This window comes from Mustela nivalis, assembly GCF_964662115.1.
Source record: "Mustela nivalis genome assembly, chromosome: 11".
Taxonomy (NCBI): domain Eukaryota; kingdom Metazoa; phylum Chordata; class Mammalia; order Carnivora; family Mustelidae; genus Mustela; species Mustela nivalis.
Genome location: NC_139030.1, coordinates 37,153,413 through 37,168,324, shown reverse-complemented (window position 1 = coordinate 37,168,324; position 14,912 = coordinate 37,153,413). Strand labels below are relative to the sequence as shown.

The 14,912-nt window shown below is 34.9% G+C and overlaps 1 protein-coding gene across 3 annotated transcripts in view; it reads left to right on the top strand.

Moving 5' to 3' along the window:
- Nucleotides 1-14,912, top strand: part of NUP35 (nucleoporin 35) — a 40,211-nt gene that overhangs the window by 7,863 nt on the left and 17,436 nt on the right. For all 3 annotated transcript variants that reach the window (XM_082690190.1, XM_082690189.1, XM_082690191.1), the window contains 3 exons: nt 464-634; nt 3,680-3,807; nt 6,243-6,309. In XM_082690190.1, the coding sequence (XP_082546316.1) occupies nt 475-634; nt 3,680-3,807; nt 6,243-6,309 (355 nt within the window). In that variant the 5' untranslated portion in view covers nt 464-474. The remainder of the gene's footprint in view (nt 1-463; nt 635-3,679; nt 3,808-6,242; nt 6,310-14,912) is intronic.

The following is a 14,912-nucleotide window of genomic DNA, read 5'->3' as shown; positions in this document are numbered from 1 at the left end:
TGATTTACAGTTTTTGTTTGTTGGAAGAAAAAAATGGGACATATAGCAAGCTAAACCCATTGTGTTTGATTTGCTAAGAGTCTGTGTAAGTAACTAGTGCACCCTGCTCTTGTTTTTGGTGGTTGCATGGAAGAAGCTGTCCCAGAAGTGGAAAGAAGTTATTCTGTATGTAGTAAGAATTTTTTTAAGATAATCCAAAATTTTTCCATTTAAAAATAACTGTTGATTCTTAAACCTGTGAAATAATGTAAACAAGAAAAACTGACAAATTAATATTGTTAATAAAAATACTTTTACATTTTTATAGGAATAATTTTTATTAGTTTTTAAAATAATAAATCCAACTATGGTTCTGTAATATGTAAGGTTTGATTAAATTCTCAAAATTATTTATGCCAGATTCTTGCATCTTTTTGTTAGATAATGTAACTTTAAGGTCCTTTTTTTTTTTTCCTTCATTTAGGATCTGAACCAATGATGCTAGGTTCACCAACATCTCCAAAGCCAGGGGTTAATGCCCAGTTCTTACCTGGATTTTTAATGGGGGATTTGCCAGCTCCAGTAACTCCACAACCTCGATCAATCAGTGGCCCTTCAGTAGGAGTAATGGAAATGAGATCACCTTTACTTGCAGGTAGGTAAATTGTTTAAAATAATTTTATGGTACTATTAATACATGTATTAGAATTTTAAAAAGAGTAATGATACAACATTCAACCTTATTAACACATTTATTAATTAAAAAGATTAAACAATGTCTCTATTTAAAATTTTTAGATTGTTGGATTAGAGGTATAAGTAGTATAAGCTACTGTAATTCCAGGAACTACTCCTTAAAACTATGTGTATTACATTTCATCCAATTTAAGATGCCTTTGATTGTAAAACTCACTATTATTTAAAGTACCACTAAGAAAAACACCAAATATGATACAATGCCAAGATACCATTTTTTGTAAATTATCCATATCAAAGATGTTAAAGTATAGAGGGCTGGGGAAGAAATATGGTCATTTAACTTTAACTGAATAATTTAATGCATTTAAATGATTTATCTTAATAATAGCAAATATTTTGTCAAAAGAACTGTAATTTGTTTTTTGTATTGAAGGATAATCAGCATATTAGTTTGCTGTATTAGTTTTATGGTACAATATATTGAATTGACAGTTCTACGTATTAGTGCACACAGCTAGGGTAGTCACCATCTGTCCACCATACAACGTTATTACAATATTATTGACTATATTCCTTATGCTGTATTTTTCATCTCTGTGGCTTGCTTATTTTATAACTGGAAGTTTGTTCCTCTTAATCCCTTTTCTTTTGCCCATCCTCTCACTCACCTTCCCTCCGGCAACCACCAGTTGTTTGTATTCAAGAGTCTGGTTTGTTTTATTTGTTTGGTTGTTTTATTTTAGCTTCCATGTATATGTGAAATCATGGTATTTCTCTTTCTCTAAGTTATTTCACTTAGCACAGTACCCTCTAGGACCCTGAGAGATAAATGCATAAAGAAGATGTGGTATATGTACACAATGGAATATTACTCAGCTATAAAAAAAGAATGAGACGTAGCCATTTGTGACAATAAGAAGTGTAATTTGTGATTTGTAGATATGAATTCTACGTCTAGTCATAGTGATTAAGATTCTTACCTTATTTAGTTAAAGGATTTATTCTACAAGCTATGGGGAAGTTCTTTACACAGAATTTGCAATTATTAGCACAAAATATTATTACCTAAATGCAGCATGTATCTTATATAACTCCTTTAGCAAAGAAAGAATTTAAAAGAAAACTGAAGTTTTGACTATGAGTAGTGAGAATTAGCTACAGAAATGGTTGAATTCCAAATGTGAGCCCAGATCCTTTTAATGGATGTTTAAATGGGTGTCTTACTTTGATTGTCCTTCAGGTATTGTGTGGTTTAAAGTGGCTTATTACTATTTTAAGATTGATTAGGGATAAATTATATTTGAAATAATTGACTTAACCTTTTTCTGGGTAGGTTTTTGTTTTTTACACAGTTGGCCCTCAAACAATGCAGGGGTTAGGAAAACTGACCCCCTGAACACTTGAAAATTCTCACATAATTTTGTCTCCTCCAAAACTTAACTACTAATAGCCTACTATTGGCTGGAAGCCTTTCCAATAACATAAATAGCCGATTAACACATATTTTGTGTGTTATATGTATTATAAACTATCCATCCAATCAAGTAAGCTAAAGAAAAAAAAGGATATTAGGAAAATCATAAGGAAGATGGGGTTCCTGTGTGGCTCAGTCAGTTGGCTGTCTGACTCTTGATTTTCGCTCAGATCATGATCTCACAATTCTGGAATTAAGCCCCTTGTTGGGGTGTATGCTGAGTGGGGAGTCTGCTTGAGGATTCTCTCTCCCTCTCCGTCTGCCCCTCCCCCGTGCTTACACACTTTTTCCCTTTCTATCTCTAAAATAAATAAGTCTTTTAAAAAAAAACCATAAGGAAGAGAAAATACATTCGTAGTACTATACTATAAAAAATCTGTGTATAGGTGGACCTGTACAGTTCAAACTTATGTTATTCAAGGGCCAAATGTATATTTTAAATGTATTTTGGGGGCACCTGGGTGGCTTAGTCGGCTAAGCGTCTGCCTTCTGCTCAAGTCATGATCTCAGTGTTCTGGAATCAAGCCGTGCATCGGGCTTCTTGCTCAGCAGGAAGCCTGCTTCTCCCTCTCCCATTCTGCTTGTGTTCCCTTTCTTACTGTGTTTCTCTCTGTCAAATAAAATAAATAATATCTTAAAAAATGTATTTTTATTGTAGCTACTATATATTGAGTACTTATGAGCCAGGCAGTATGCCAAGCATTTTATGTTACTTTCATTCTTTTTGTCAGTCTTAAAGGATAGATAGTAGTATCCCTGATTTTCAAAATAGGAAACTGAGGCAAATGCAATAAAGAACTTGCTTAAGCCTATTTGTAAGTGACAGAGCAGGATGTTAAAATCTAGGTCAGACTTGTTTTATAGCCTCTACTCCAAATAACTTATACTATACTATTTAAGCTCAGACATTAAGTCATGACAGAATCTGGATTGTTTCACTGTTTTGCATTGCTGATTCTCTGACTTATAAAGACATCTTTATGTCCCCCAAAGTTGATCCTTTTCCTACATATTTATTATGTACTTAAATATACTTCTATTGTGAGAAACATGAATGGGATCTATTTAATTTTGGCAGTCAAATTCCACATTAGGGCATTATAATTATTCAAGTGTATACAAGCTGGAACTGTTTACCTGCTTTCAAGTGAGAAATAAGATCAAGTTTTATGTTGAAATGTTAAGGATTTTGTTGAATAAGCGAAAGCTGTATGTATTTACTAAAAACTAAGATTTTTTTTTTCTGAAACCTTTTTATTCATGTGCAGTTTTTCAGTCACTAGCATTGGCATAATTGGGACCTTGTTAGAAATTCATAATCCCAGACTGCACTTCACGTGTTTTGAATCAGAATCTGAATTTTAATAGGATTCCCAGGTGATTCTCAGTGTATTAAAGTTTGAGAAGCCCTATGAAACCAGAGTTCAAGTCAATATTTTTAAAATATAAATGAAAAAGAATCTTACCAGAAAGGTGGAAGGTTTTTTCTCACTTGAGGTTTGTGTTGTTTTTTTTTGTACATTGTAGGTGGGTCACCACCACAACCAGTTGTACCAGCTCATAAAGATAAAAGTGGAGCTCCACCAGTTAGAAGTATCTATGATGATATTTCCAGCCCAGGACTTGGATCAACACCTTTAACTTCAAGAAGACAGGTGACAAACATACCCCTGTTTATGATCCATAATAATTTGATGTTTTTATGTGGATGCACAGTGAGGATCAGTAATTTAAAATGTTTTTCTGAGGTCTGCTTTAGTGTAACTGTGTGGCAGAGAATAAGCATTAGGGACATTTATCATGGAATCTACTTAAATTGTGTTTACTGTGAAATATACTTAAAAATATAATGGAACACCAGATTATTTTCTCATGTCAGTAATTCTATAGTTCTGATCTTACAGGTTCTGATCTTACTATTTTAGTTGATCCTTAAGGTGAATTTGTGAAGTAGCTATTAATGAGGTTCATTTAATCATTGAGGAAACTAGGACATAGAAAGCTTAAGTAATTTGTCAACTACTCTAGTGGAGCCAGGCTTTAAACCCAGGCAGTCTTCAGTCTAGAGCCAGTGTTGGAACAGCCATGCTGTGCTAACATACTGTGATTAACTCTTGATTATTAGTTGAAAGGTAGTTTGGATTTTTCTTTTAAGTATGAATTTTAGTGGCGTGTGTAGTCTCAAGTGTTCTTTCACTATTGTGCTTAGCAGGACTTAAAACAGTGTGTCAGTTAAACTGATAAGTTATTTGAATAAAGACATTTCTGCTGTTTGGTTTGAAGAAATGTTTTGTTTTTACCTAAACCAAATATAGCATAGTTACTGGAAGGTTTAAGAACGGTAGGAAACATCTTTCTGTACATTTTGACTATTTACAGGCTTGCTATGCCTAGCATATAGGGCTACTTGTTAAGCCAAGCAAAATTAATTCATTGTGCTAAACACATTACCTTCTCTTTACAACACTTTTAAAACTGCTCTGCTGTCCCAACACAGTAGCCACAAGCCAAGTGTGGCTGTTAACACTTAAAATGTGGCCAGTCCTGTACTTAATTGAGATATACTTAAGTGTAAAATACACACCATTTTGAAGACTTAGAAAGAATGAACTACTTCACTTACTTTTTAATGTTAATTACATATTGAAAGTGATAATAATTTGGACGTACTAGATTAAATAAGCTGTACTTGTTTTTACTTAATGTGTACTATAATATTTAAAATTACTTATATTGCTTGTGTTATATTTAGGCAGTGGTATTCTAACTAAATCAGAATATTCTGGCCTTGGATAGTTTTCTAAAGGTTGTCAAGTAAATCTGAAGTTTAGTTTGATCAGAGAACCACTGGCTTATAAATTCATGCTGGTTTTCATTACTTCTTTGATGACCAATGAAAACAAAGGTAGTTTACAGTTATTGCTATGTTCAAAATATTTAAAAGCTTGTGCCATAATTTGTAGAGAATGTGTTTGACTTAAAGGTTGGTAGGAATATTATTATTAAAGCCCAAATTAGTTTTGTCGTCCCCCCCCCCCCCGCCGAGGCTTTACTCAGCCTCTTTCTAATCATGAAATAAACTGGCATTAAGAATTGAACAATAATATAGTTTGTATCTCTTAACATTATTTCAACATTTGGTTCTGGTTGTTAGATAATAGCCAGATTTTAGATTTCCTTCGTTTAGTCAGTTTTCTACAAAAGAATCTATATTTGTATATTTACTTCTAGAGAAAGAGCCTCTTCTTAGTCTTGATTAGATATTATTGTTTTTGTTTATAGAAGGACTTTTAATTGTTTAATTTTTAATTTTCTCACCTTCAGAGGAATTAGTACTGATAGTTTTCCTGCTTTGTTACTTTCTACTAGTATAGACAGAGATGCTGTCTTTATTATGTGGACTGATTTGAATCTATATTATCTCATGGTTTTTATTTTTTTTAATTTTTTTATTTTTATTTTTATTTTTTTATTTTTTATTTTTTTTAAAGATTTTATTTGTTTATTTGACAGACAGAGATCACAAGTAGGCAGAGAGGCAGGCAGAGAGAGAGAGAGGGAAGCAGGCTCCCCACCAAGCAGAGAGCCCGACGTGGGACTCGATCTCAGGACCCTGAGATCATGACCTGAGCCGAAGGCAGCGGCTTAACCCACTGAGCCACCCAGGCGCCCCTATCTCATGGTTTTTAAATGTCTGTTTAAAAATAAGATTCTGCCCTCTTTCTGTTTTTCTGTATGAGCTTGGTGATTTGAAGATTCACCATGCTCTCAGTTATTTCAAATACTATACCTTAGGAACTAAAAACAAATAGCAAAGTTACTTTCTACTAAAAATAGTGTCTTTATCTGATGTAGCTTATTTTAAACAAAGAATGTGCTAAAGGATCTAGCATATTTTAGATTAATACTGGTCAACTTAAAAAGGAAAAAAGTTGGAGTACTCTTAGATTGTGAACTAATTAGAGGCATCTTATAGTACTTGATAGACATGCCGTTGTCTGTTGAATGAGACCTTTCAGCAATTACTGTGTTATGGTTATGTTTAGAACTTTGTGCTTTTACTTTAACACTTCATTCTGTTTTCTTGTAGCCAAATATTTCAGTAATGCAGAGTCCTCTTGTTGGAGTTATGACAACTACTCCTACTCCTGGAACAGGTAAATAATGCTGTTTAACATCAAAGACTCTTCTCTTTGAGATAATAGAAGACTTTGTTGATAATTGCCAAAATTTTTTCTTTTATATTTCAAGTTAGAAGACTTTCTCAAATGTTAGTAACTTCATTCAGAGGGAAATACTTTGTATATTGGGTTTTTTAAAATTCTTTTTCTGAATTTATAGGTAGGATGTGATATTCTCAAAATATTAAGAGAGTTTTTACAAAAGTACATTTTTTCTTTTTAAGATTTTTATTTATTTAGAGAGAGTGCACACAAGAGTAGGGGAAGAAACAGTGGGAGAGGGAGAGAGAGAATCTCACGTAGACTGCATGCATGGAACCTATTGTGGAGCTTGATTCCATGACCCTGAGATCATGACCTGAGCTGAAGTCAAGAGTCAGCCACCCAGGTGCCCCCCCCCCCCAAATACATACTTAATAGTGTCTCCTGTATTACTAAAAGCTGTAATTTAGGAAAGAGATATTGCAATTGGGAAGAAAAGGAATACAGAGACTGAGGAATAAAGGTGTTTTGAAAGCTGTTAATGCATACCTCTAAATCTAAATGTCATTAACTGCAAACAGCTACTGATTATGTGTAGCTTTTCTTTAAGATTAATGCTATTTTTAACACCATCAACATCATTAGCACACCCTTCTTACATATTCATATAATCTGTCAAATGTTCACTCAGCAAGTATATGAATATATACATTCATGGGACCAGGAAAACTGAACAAAATAGATAACCCTTGTCGTTGGAGCTTGCATTTATTTAGATAATTTACATTTATAGATAAAATGGATTGTAAAGTTTGTTAGAAGGTGATGCATTTTATGGGGGAAAATTAAGCAGAAAAAGGGGTGTCAGAGCTTATAGACTTAAATAAGGTAGTATATTAGTTTTGCTGCCATAACAAATTATTACAAACTTAAAAGTGACTTAAACAATAGTTCTAGAGGTGAGAAGTCTGAAATGGGTCTCAGTGGGCTGAAATCAAGGCATCGGCAGGGCTGTATTTAGTTTATGGAGACTCTGGGGGACAATCTGTTCTTTTTTGCCTTTTCCATCTTCTAGAGGTTACCCATATTATTTCTTTGCTTGTGATTCCCTTCTACTTCTTCAAAGCTAGCAAAACTTTGCATGTCTCTGGTCATTCCTCTGCTCTCACCCTTCTTTTAAATACCTTTGTGAGTACATTGGACCCTTTTGGATAATCCAGGATAATCTCCTTATTTTAATAAGGTCAGCTAATTAGCAGCCTTAATTCCATCTGCAATCTTAATTCCCCTTTGCATGTGTAACATTGCTTATTCCCAGGTTCCAGGGATAAGAACAGGGACATCTTTGGAGGCTATTACTCTGCTTCCTGTTGAAAGGTAGAGGAAAAGTAACATTTGCTCAGAAACCTGAACTAAGTAAGGGAGGTAGGGACAATGTTCTAGAAAGAGGAGATAGCAGGTATAGAGGCACTGAGGTGGGTGTGTGTCTGGGGTGTTCAAGGAGGCTAGTGTGAAATGGAGTGAAGGGTCGAGTAGTAAGAAATGAGATCAGGAAGATAATGGGGGACCCATAGTACAGGGCCTTGTATGTATCAACTCAACTTTACCCAGGAAAGGTGGAAAACAAATAGGATGAAACTGCTGCCGTAGTGATTACAGACTTTGGGGTGAGAGGCAGGGTAGAAGCAAGGAGACGGGTTAAGAAGCTATTACTGCATTACTCCAAATGAGGGACAAAGCAAGGTGGGAAAGGAGAAAAAAAGGAACAACAGTAAAGATGGAACAGAAGAAACAATAGCATGATGGTAGATCTAAAATAAACCAAATCTACAGTTGTTAAAAAGCAAAATGTAGTGAACACTCCAGCAAAAGGGAAATGTCATCAGAATGGATAGCAAAAGCAAAATCCAGTGACAAGTTAGATCTTTTTATCTTCTAAATTCAGGTTTTTTCTAGCAGTCTAAATCTTCATTGGTGGCAGTGTCCTTATAGTCACTTGTCGGTAGATTTCTACTATCAGTTTGATTAAAGCTGTGTAGGCTTTTTCTGTTAAGTACCTCAGATTTCTTCTAGGATCCACCCACTGACTGGTTTCAAAGCCACTTCCATGTTTTTAGGCATTTGTTATAGCAGCACCCCCCCCCCCCCTTGTATCAGACTCTCTGTTAGTTTTACTTTGCTGCTTTATCATGGATTTAGTAGCTTAAAACAATACAAACTTACTATTTTTTTAAGATTTATTTTTAAGTAATCTCTATACCCCATGTGGGTCTCAAACCTAAAACTGCGACATCAAGAGTCTCATGTTCTCCCAACTGAGCCACCCAGGTGCTCCCCTTCCCCTCCTTTTTTGAGATTTTAAAACAATACAAATTTATTATCTTACAGTTTCTGTAAGTAGTCTGAGCACAGATTGTTTCTTTGCTTTAGAACTCAGGTGTAAGTAGAGCTGTGTTCTCTTCTTGATGTTCTGGGGATGAATGATCTTCCACACTCATTCAGGTTGTTGGCTAAATTTACTTCCATGTGAAAGTAGGACTGAGGTCCCTGTTTTTTCTCCTAGCTGTTGCTGTTGCTTGGAGGTATTTCTCAGCTTCTAGAGGCTGCCATTATTCTTTGGCCTATGGCTCCCTTTCCATCTTCAAAGACAGCTGTGGCAGATCAAGATCTTTTTTATATTTCAGTCTCTCTGACCTCACTCTTAGGTTGTATCTCTAACTTTTCTGTCATCGGCTGCTATTAAGGGTTCTTTTGATTACCCTGGGCCCATTGGGATAGTCCAAGGTAATTCCTTATTTTAAGATCTAACTAATTAATAACTTTCATTCTATCTACAAGGACCCTTCTTGGTAGTACCTGAATTAGTGTTTGAATTACCAGTGGAACCAGGGGACAGAAACTTTGAGGGGATATCTTTAGATTTCTCTCTGCCACCTATATCATAGTGAAAATCTAGGTTTGTTACGTCAGTTTCAGTTACATATGTGAGGTGGAATGTTCTGGGGAATTAGTCCAGGTTTTAGCAGTTGTAATCTGGTCATACAAATAGGTAGATGACAGTGCTGTTAACTGACTACTTGCTACAGTAGTGACTATTCATTTATTTAACTGAGTCAACAAATGATCCCAGGGACATTGAAAATGCAAAAACATACAATGTTAAGTAATGTATGTTGTGTTTTAAAGGATCTCTTTGTTGTTTGAAGAGCATACATTATAGTACTGTTGTCAAGTGGAAGAGGACATGATTAAAGTTAATTAAACATCCTTTTGTTATCTTATTTTTTCTAATAGTGTAACTTCTATGAGATTCCTATATTTTTAGAAATTATATGTGAAAATAAAAGAACCACAGTAGGAAAATATATGTATCATAAATTGGCCACTGGGAGCCACTGCTGCTTCTACTTTGAGGTTGAAGAGTTTATAGAAAGTCTTAAGGGGCGTAAGTGAAAAAGAATATTTTTTGAAAAGATATGGTGGGCATGAAGATCTATCATATATTGTCAGTAGTAAGCAAGTATTGGGAAAAGGAGTTAAGAAAATTGAAGGAAAAACAGACTTTTTAGAGCTTTTTTTTTTTTTTTAACAAGCTCCTACAGTGTTAACCAAATGAAAATTTCTTATGTAATTTGTAAACTTTAACTTTCTGAGATTGGCAGCTTTTATAAAGAGATGTCATGGGATTTAATGACGTGACTTATTTTATGCTTAGGTGTTTGTCCAGTAAAGAGTTTGTTTTAATTTTGTAGCTGATGTTAAAATCTTTTTAAAAATCTTATTTCTGTTGCAGGGAAACCTTGGTCCTATGACAGAGTGGTAACTCTAGATTAGAGAGTCAGAAACTCTTTTCAACCATGGCCTGTTTGCCCTATTTCCCCTTCCTCTCCCCTTAGTTTTCTTCTGCTACTATTTAAGTATTCATCGGCTTTTTACACTCTTTTAAATTTTTCTTAATTTTTTTTGAGAAATTCTTTCCTGTATTTATCAGTTGTCTTCTCAGATGGTATGCCAATTTTATCTACTGAATTAGAGTCCTTATTTTAGCACATTGTTAACAGATTAAGTGTGATATTCAGATGATAGCTCTTTCTGACTGGTTTTGTTGATGCTAGGAGCTCAGAGTTCTGCTAGTGTTCTCAGAAAGGAAGGAAGAGAACTAATTTTTCTGTGAGGGACCTTTTCACGACAATTCTTTTTCTGATCTGGGTTGGAGACTCATTGTATGTGCTCCTGTACAGCTCCCTCTGCTTAGCTCCTGTCTTTCTGCATTACTAGTTTATGAACTCCTTCAGGACAGATATTCCTTCTGTTTTTTTCATTATGTACACATCACGGAGCTGGTTATAAAGGGACCTCAGTAAGTATTTGTTAACTGAATAGATTGATGAATGTAAGTTGTAGTCAGTTGAGTAGTGGCTGCGAAATGAAATGTTCATGTCCTAATCTCCAGAACCTCTGTGGTTAAAACAAATGGTTAAAGTCTTGAGAGGAGGAACTCCCAAGGAAAGCTGGGGAGTTAAGGAGAGAGGAGAGTGGGGAGAATGTAATCCTGGTAATTTCCTAGGTAGTCCCTAAGTCCAGTTACTAGTGTCCTGAACGGGACAGAGATTTGATACAGACCTGAGAGACAGAGAATAAGGTAATGTGAAAATGGCAAAGATAAGAGTGTTGTCAGAACAAGCCAGTGAACAACAAAACATGCCAGCAGTAGTAACCAGAAGCTAGGAGAGGCAAGCAATGGGTTTTCTCTAAATGCCTTTGGCATACATTTGACCCTGCTGAAAATTTGTTCTGTCTTGGACTTCTGGCTTTCAGAACTGTGAGAGAATAAATTTCTGTTGTCTTAAGTCACGCAGTATGTGGTAATTAGTTATAGGAGACACAGGAAACCAATATATATGTATATAATGTTTGGAGGCAGTGACATCCCAATACCAAAAGGAGGATTGGAATATCTCTGTGCAACTTGGCTTGACATAGTTTTTAAAAATATAATTAGGGGTGCCTGGGTGGTTCAGTCAGTTAAGCATCTGCCTTTGGCTCAGGTCATGATCCCACAAACCTGGGGTCAAGCCCCACGTCAGGCTCCCTGCTTAGCGGGGAGCCTATTTCTCCCTCTCCCTCTGTTGTTCTCTCTGCTGTTCTCACTCTCTCTATCAAATAAATAAAAAAATAAAAATTGTAAAAAAAAATATATATACCTATTTGTGTATATATATATATATACATACATATATAAAAAATTAGAATAAACAGTAATCTTATTCCAGAGTACATTAATTTCAGATGCTACTGAAACAAATTATCGCAGATTTTTGGCTTAAAACAACTCAGATTTATTATACTAAAATTCTGGAGGTCAGAAGTTCAAAAATGTTTTTTTGGTGTGCTAACATCAGGGCATTGGTATTTTTTTTTTTTTTTTTAAAGATTTCATTTATTTATTTGCAAGAGAGAGAGAGAGAATGAGAACGGGGGCGGTCAGAGGGAGAAGCAGAGCAGAGCAGGGAGTGGGATACGGACTCGATCCTGGGACTCCCGGATCATGACCTGAGCCAAAGGCAGTGGCTTAACCAACTGAGCCACCCAGGAGCCCTGGTAGGTTCTTTTTCTTTCCTGTATTCTTTTCTGGAGGTTCTTGGGGTGAATCTCTTTTCTCTTTTCCAGCTCCTAGAGTTGTCCATATTACTTGGGGCAGAGTTCCCTACCATCTTTGAAGCCTATACTAGCCAGTTGGACCTTTTTTATATCACTCTTGGATATCACTATGGACCTCCTAGGTTAATCTAGGATAATATTCTCATTTAAGATCAGGTGATAAGCAGTATTTTTTTTTTAATTTTTAAATTTTAATTAACATACAATGTATTATTAGCCCCAGGGGTACAGGTCTGTGAATTGCCAGAGCAGTCTTAATGCTATCTACATCCCTTATTTCTTTTTACCATGTAATGTAATATACTCACAGTTACTGGATATTAGGATGTGAGCATCTCTGGGAGACTGTTTTCTGCCTACCATACTGACTTTCAAAAAATTACTCACCAAAATTTATTTACTTTCATGCCAGACTAAATAGTACCATTGGGTGGCGTTTAGTTGTGGTGCAGATGATATTTTATATTTTAGTTAAAACAATTTAAAAGCAAATACTTTTTAAAAATCAAACAGTACTTAAATACTTACAATAAGGTGCAGCATTCTTTATTCCTCCAGAACCAACCAGTCCAGATCTTTGAGCTATTCTTTAGGAATTTACCTCTATTTATCTAAATGAGAGATACTAGTTTTCTTGTTGGTGCTTAAACAAATTACCACTAATTTAGTGGCTTAAAATAACTCAGGTTTATTCTCTTTTAGTTCTAGAAGTTAGAAATCCAGAATCACTGGCTAAAGTCCAAGTGTTGATAGGACCAGTTTCTTCCAGAGGTTCTGGGGAGAATTCATTTTTTTTTTTTTTTTTTTTCCCTTCCAGCTTCTAGCAGTTACCTGTATTCTTTGGTTTGTGGCACCTTTTATCTTCAAGTGTATCTCTCCAGTCTGTTTCTATCATCATATCACCTCTCTATAGTTAAAATCTCTCTCTCTTTCCGTTAGTAAGGGCACTAGTGAATATATTGGGGACCCAAGTCATCTAAATGATCTTGGATAATCTTCCCATTTCAAGATTGTTAATCACATCTTCACAGTTCCTTTTGCCATATAAGGTCAATATTCACAGGTTCCAAGTATTAGGATGTAGTTATGTTGGAGGTCCATTACTTAATCAACCATGTATGATTATGTTGCTAATTGATTTTCAGTTTCTAGTATTGGTGTATTTATTTTAAGGTAATTGGAGATAATCGGTCTTCTTTCCCACACATTACTGAATATAGTTATATCAGACTTTATTCCTTTGTCAGTGTTTGTGACTATATAGACACTTTTATGCTGAACCAAATATTATAATTTATTCTTTCTCTAAAATTTTTATTTCTCTTTAAGTTAATTTTTTCCCGTTCGTCTGATTTTTTCTGTGCCATCTGCTCCCTTTATTTTAAGCACATGTTGTTGCTAAGATACATGTCTGTCTTTTTAAAAATGCTCAAAGGTAGTTTCAAATACTTTTTTGTTTTGCTTTAAACTGAGAACTTCTCTCTCTTAACCTCTCTTTTGGATGTTTCCTGTTTCAGCATGGTATACAACTATCATCCTAGGACTTGTCTTAGTAAATTTCTAGAGTGGAGATTTTTCCCTAGGTGATATGCTTTCTTCTTTCTCAGTTTATTTCCTCATGTTGGTGAGGAACATATTTGAGTAGCTTTCTAAGAAAGCTTGTGAGAGAAATGAAATTTAAGACTTTGTATCCGAAATGCTTTTTTTTTTTCTTCCTGTCTTCACACTGGATTGCTAGTTTGGCTGAATATAGTATTTTAGTTTAGAATTTTAGAGGCATCATTCCATGTTTTTTTAAGCTTCTGGTGTTTTGTGGAAGTCACATGCGGTGATGATTTCTTAGACTTCGTATGTGGTCTGGTTTCGAAAAATATAAGATCTTTCTATGGTTAGTGTTCTCAGTTTCACAGCTGTGCCTTGGTGTGGGGCTTTTTCATATGTTTTCCTGGGAAATTAATTGATAGAGCCTTTAAATCATGACACTTACCTGTAGTTCTGGGAAATTTCCCTGTGTTTGGTAATTACTCTTCTGTTTTTGTTGTTGTTTTCTGTTTCTTGAATTCCTTTTGCTTGTGAGCTCTGCAGAGATTTCTAATTTTACTTTTTCTCCCTTGCATTGTCTTTTATATATATATATTCTAGTTTCTGGGACATGTCTTTAATACCAGTTTCCAACTTCTGTTATAATTTTTTATTTTGCCATTTTAAATTTCAAAGAACATTTTTGTTGTTTCAGTTCTCTGAATGTACTTAGAAACATAGTATCCTTTTCTTGTTTTATGGGTAAAGTATCTTAGCAGTGAGATTTATATTGGTTTTTTAAAATTCCTGCTCATTTTGCCTTTTTCCTTCTATTTCATATTTTTTTCTTTTTTTTTTCAGTATTCTTTCTTTCTTGAGGGTTGTGTATTTAATTTAATGAGACACTAAAAAGGTACTTGGAATCTGTGCGTGTATGTGTATCAACATTGTCTGGAAAATAGAATTGGTGGCTCTATTTTGTCTCTTACTGGGTTTTACTGTAAGAGGAATGAACAGTCAACTAGATTTTTTGTTGGGAAAGTCTCTGATTTCAGCAATATGTAGGTCTTTTTTTTCCTTCGAATTTAAATTTTCCCAAAGAAGAGTTCCTTACATTCAGTCTTTATGTCTAAGCAGGTATTCTGAATATAGAAAGGGAAGAAGTCCCCTTTTTAATATGCAGACTTCACTTACTTAATTTCCATACCGTTCTTCTCTACGTGATTGGACTCACTGAGTCCTGAGCCAGTTAGGTTTCCTTTCTTCAGATACTAAATTCTTGGTCTCTTGGGAATGAAGTGGTTGAAAGGTAGTCATCTGGCTGCCCAAGATGAGGAGGGGCCTGCCATATCATTCCTTTTATATACACTTGAAACAGGTTTTCCTTGATTTTAGCCAGCATTCTCTTTCACACC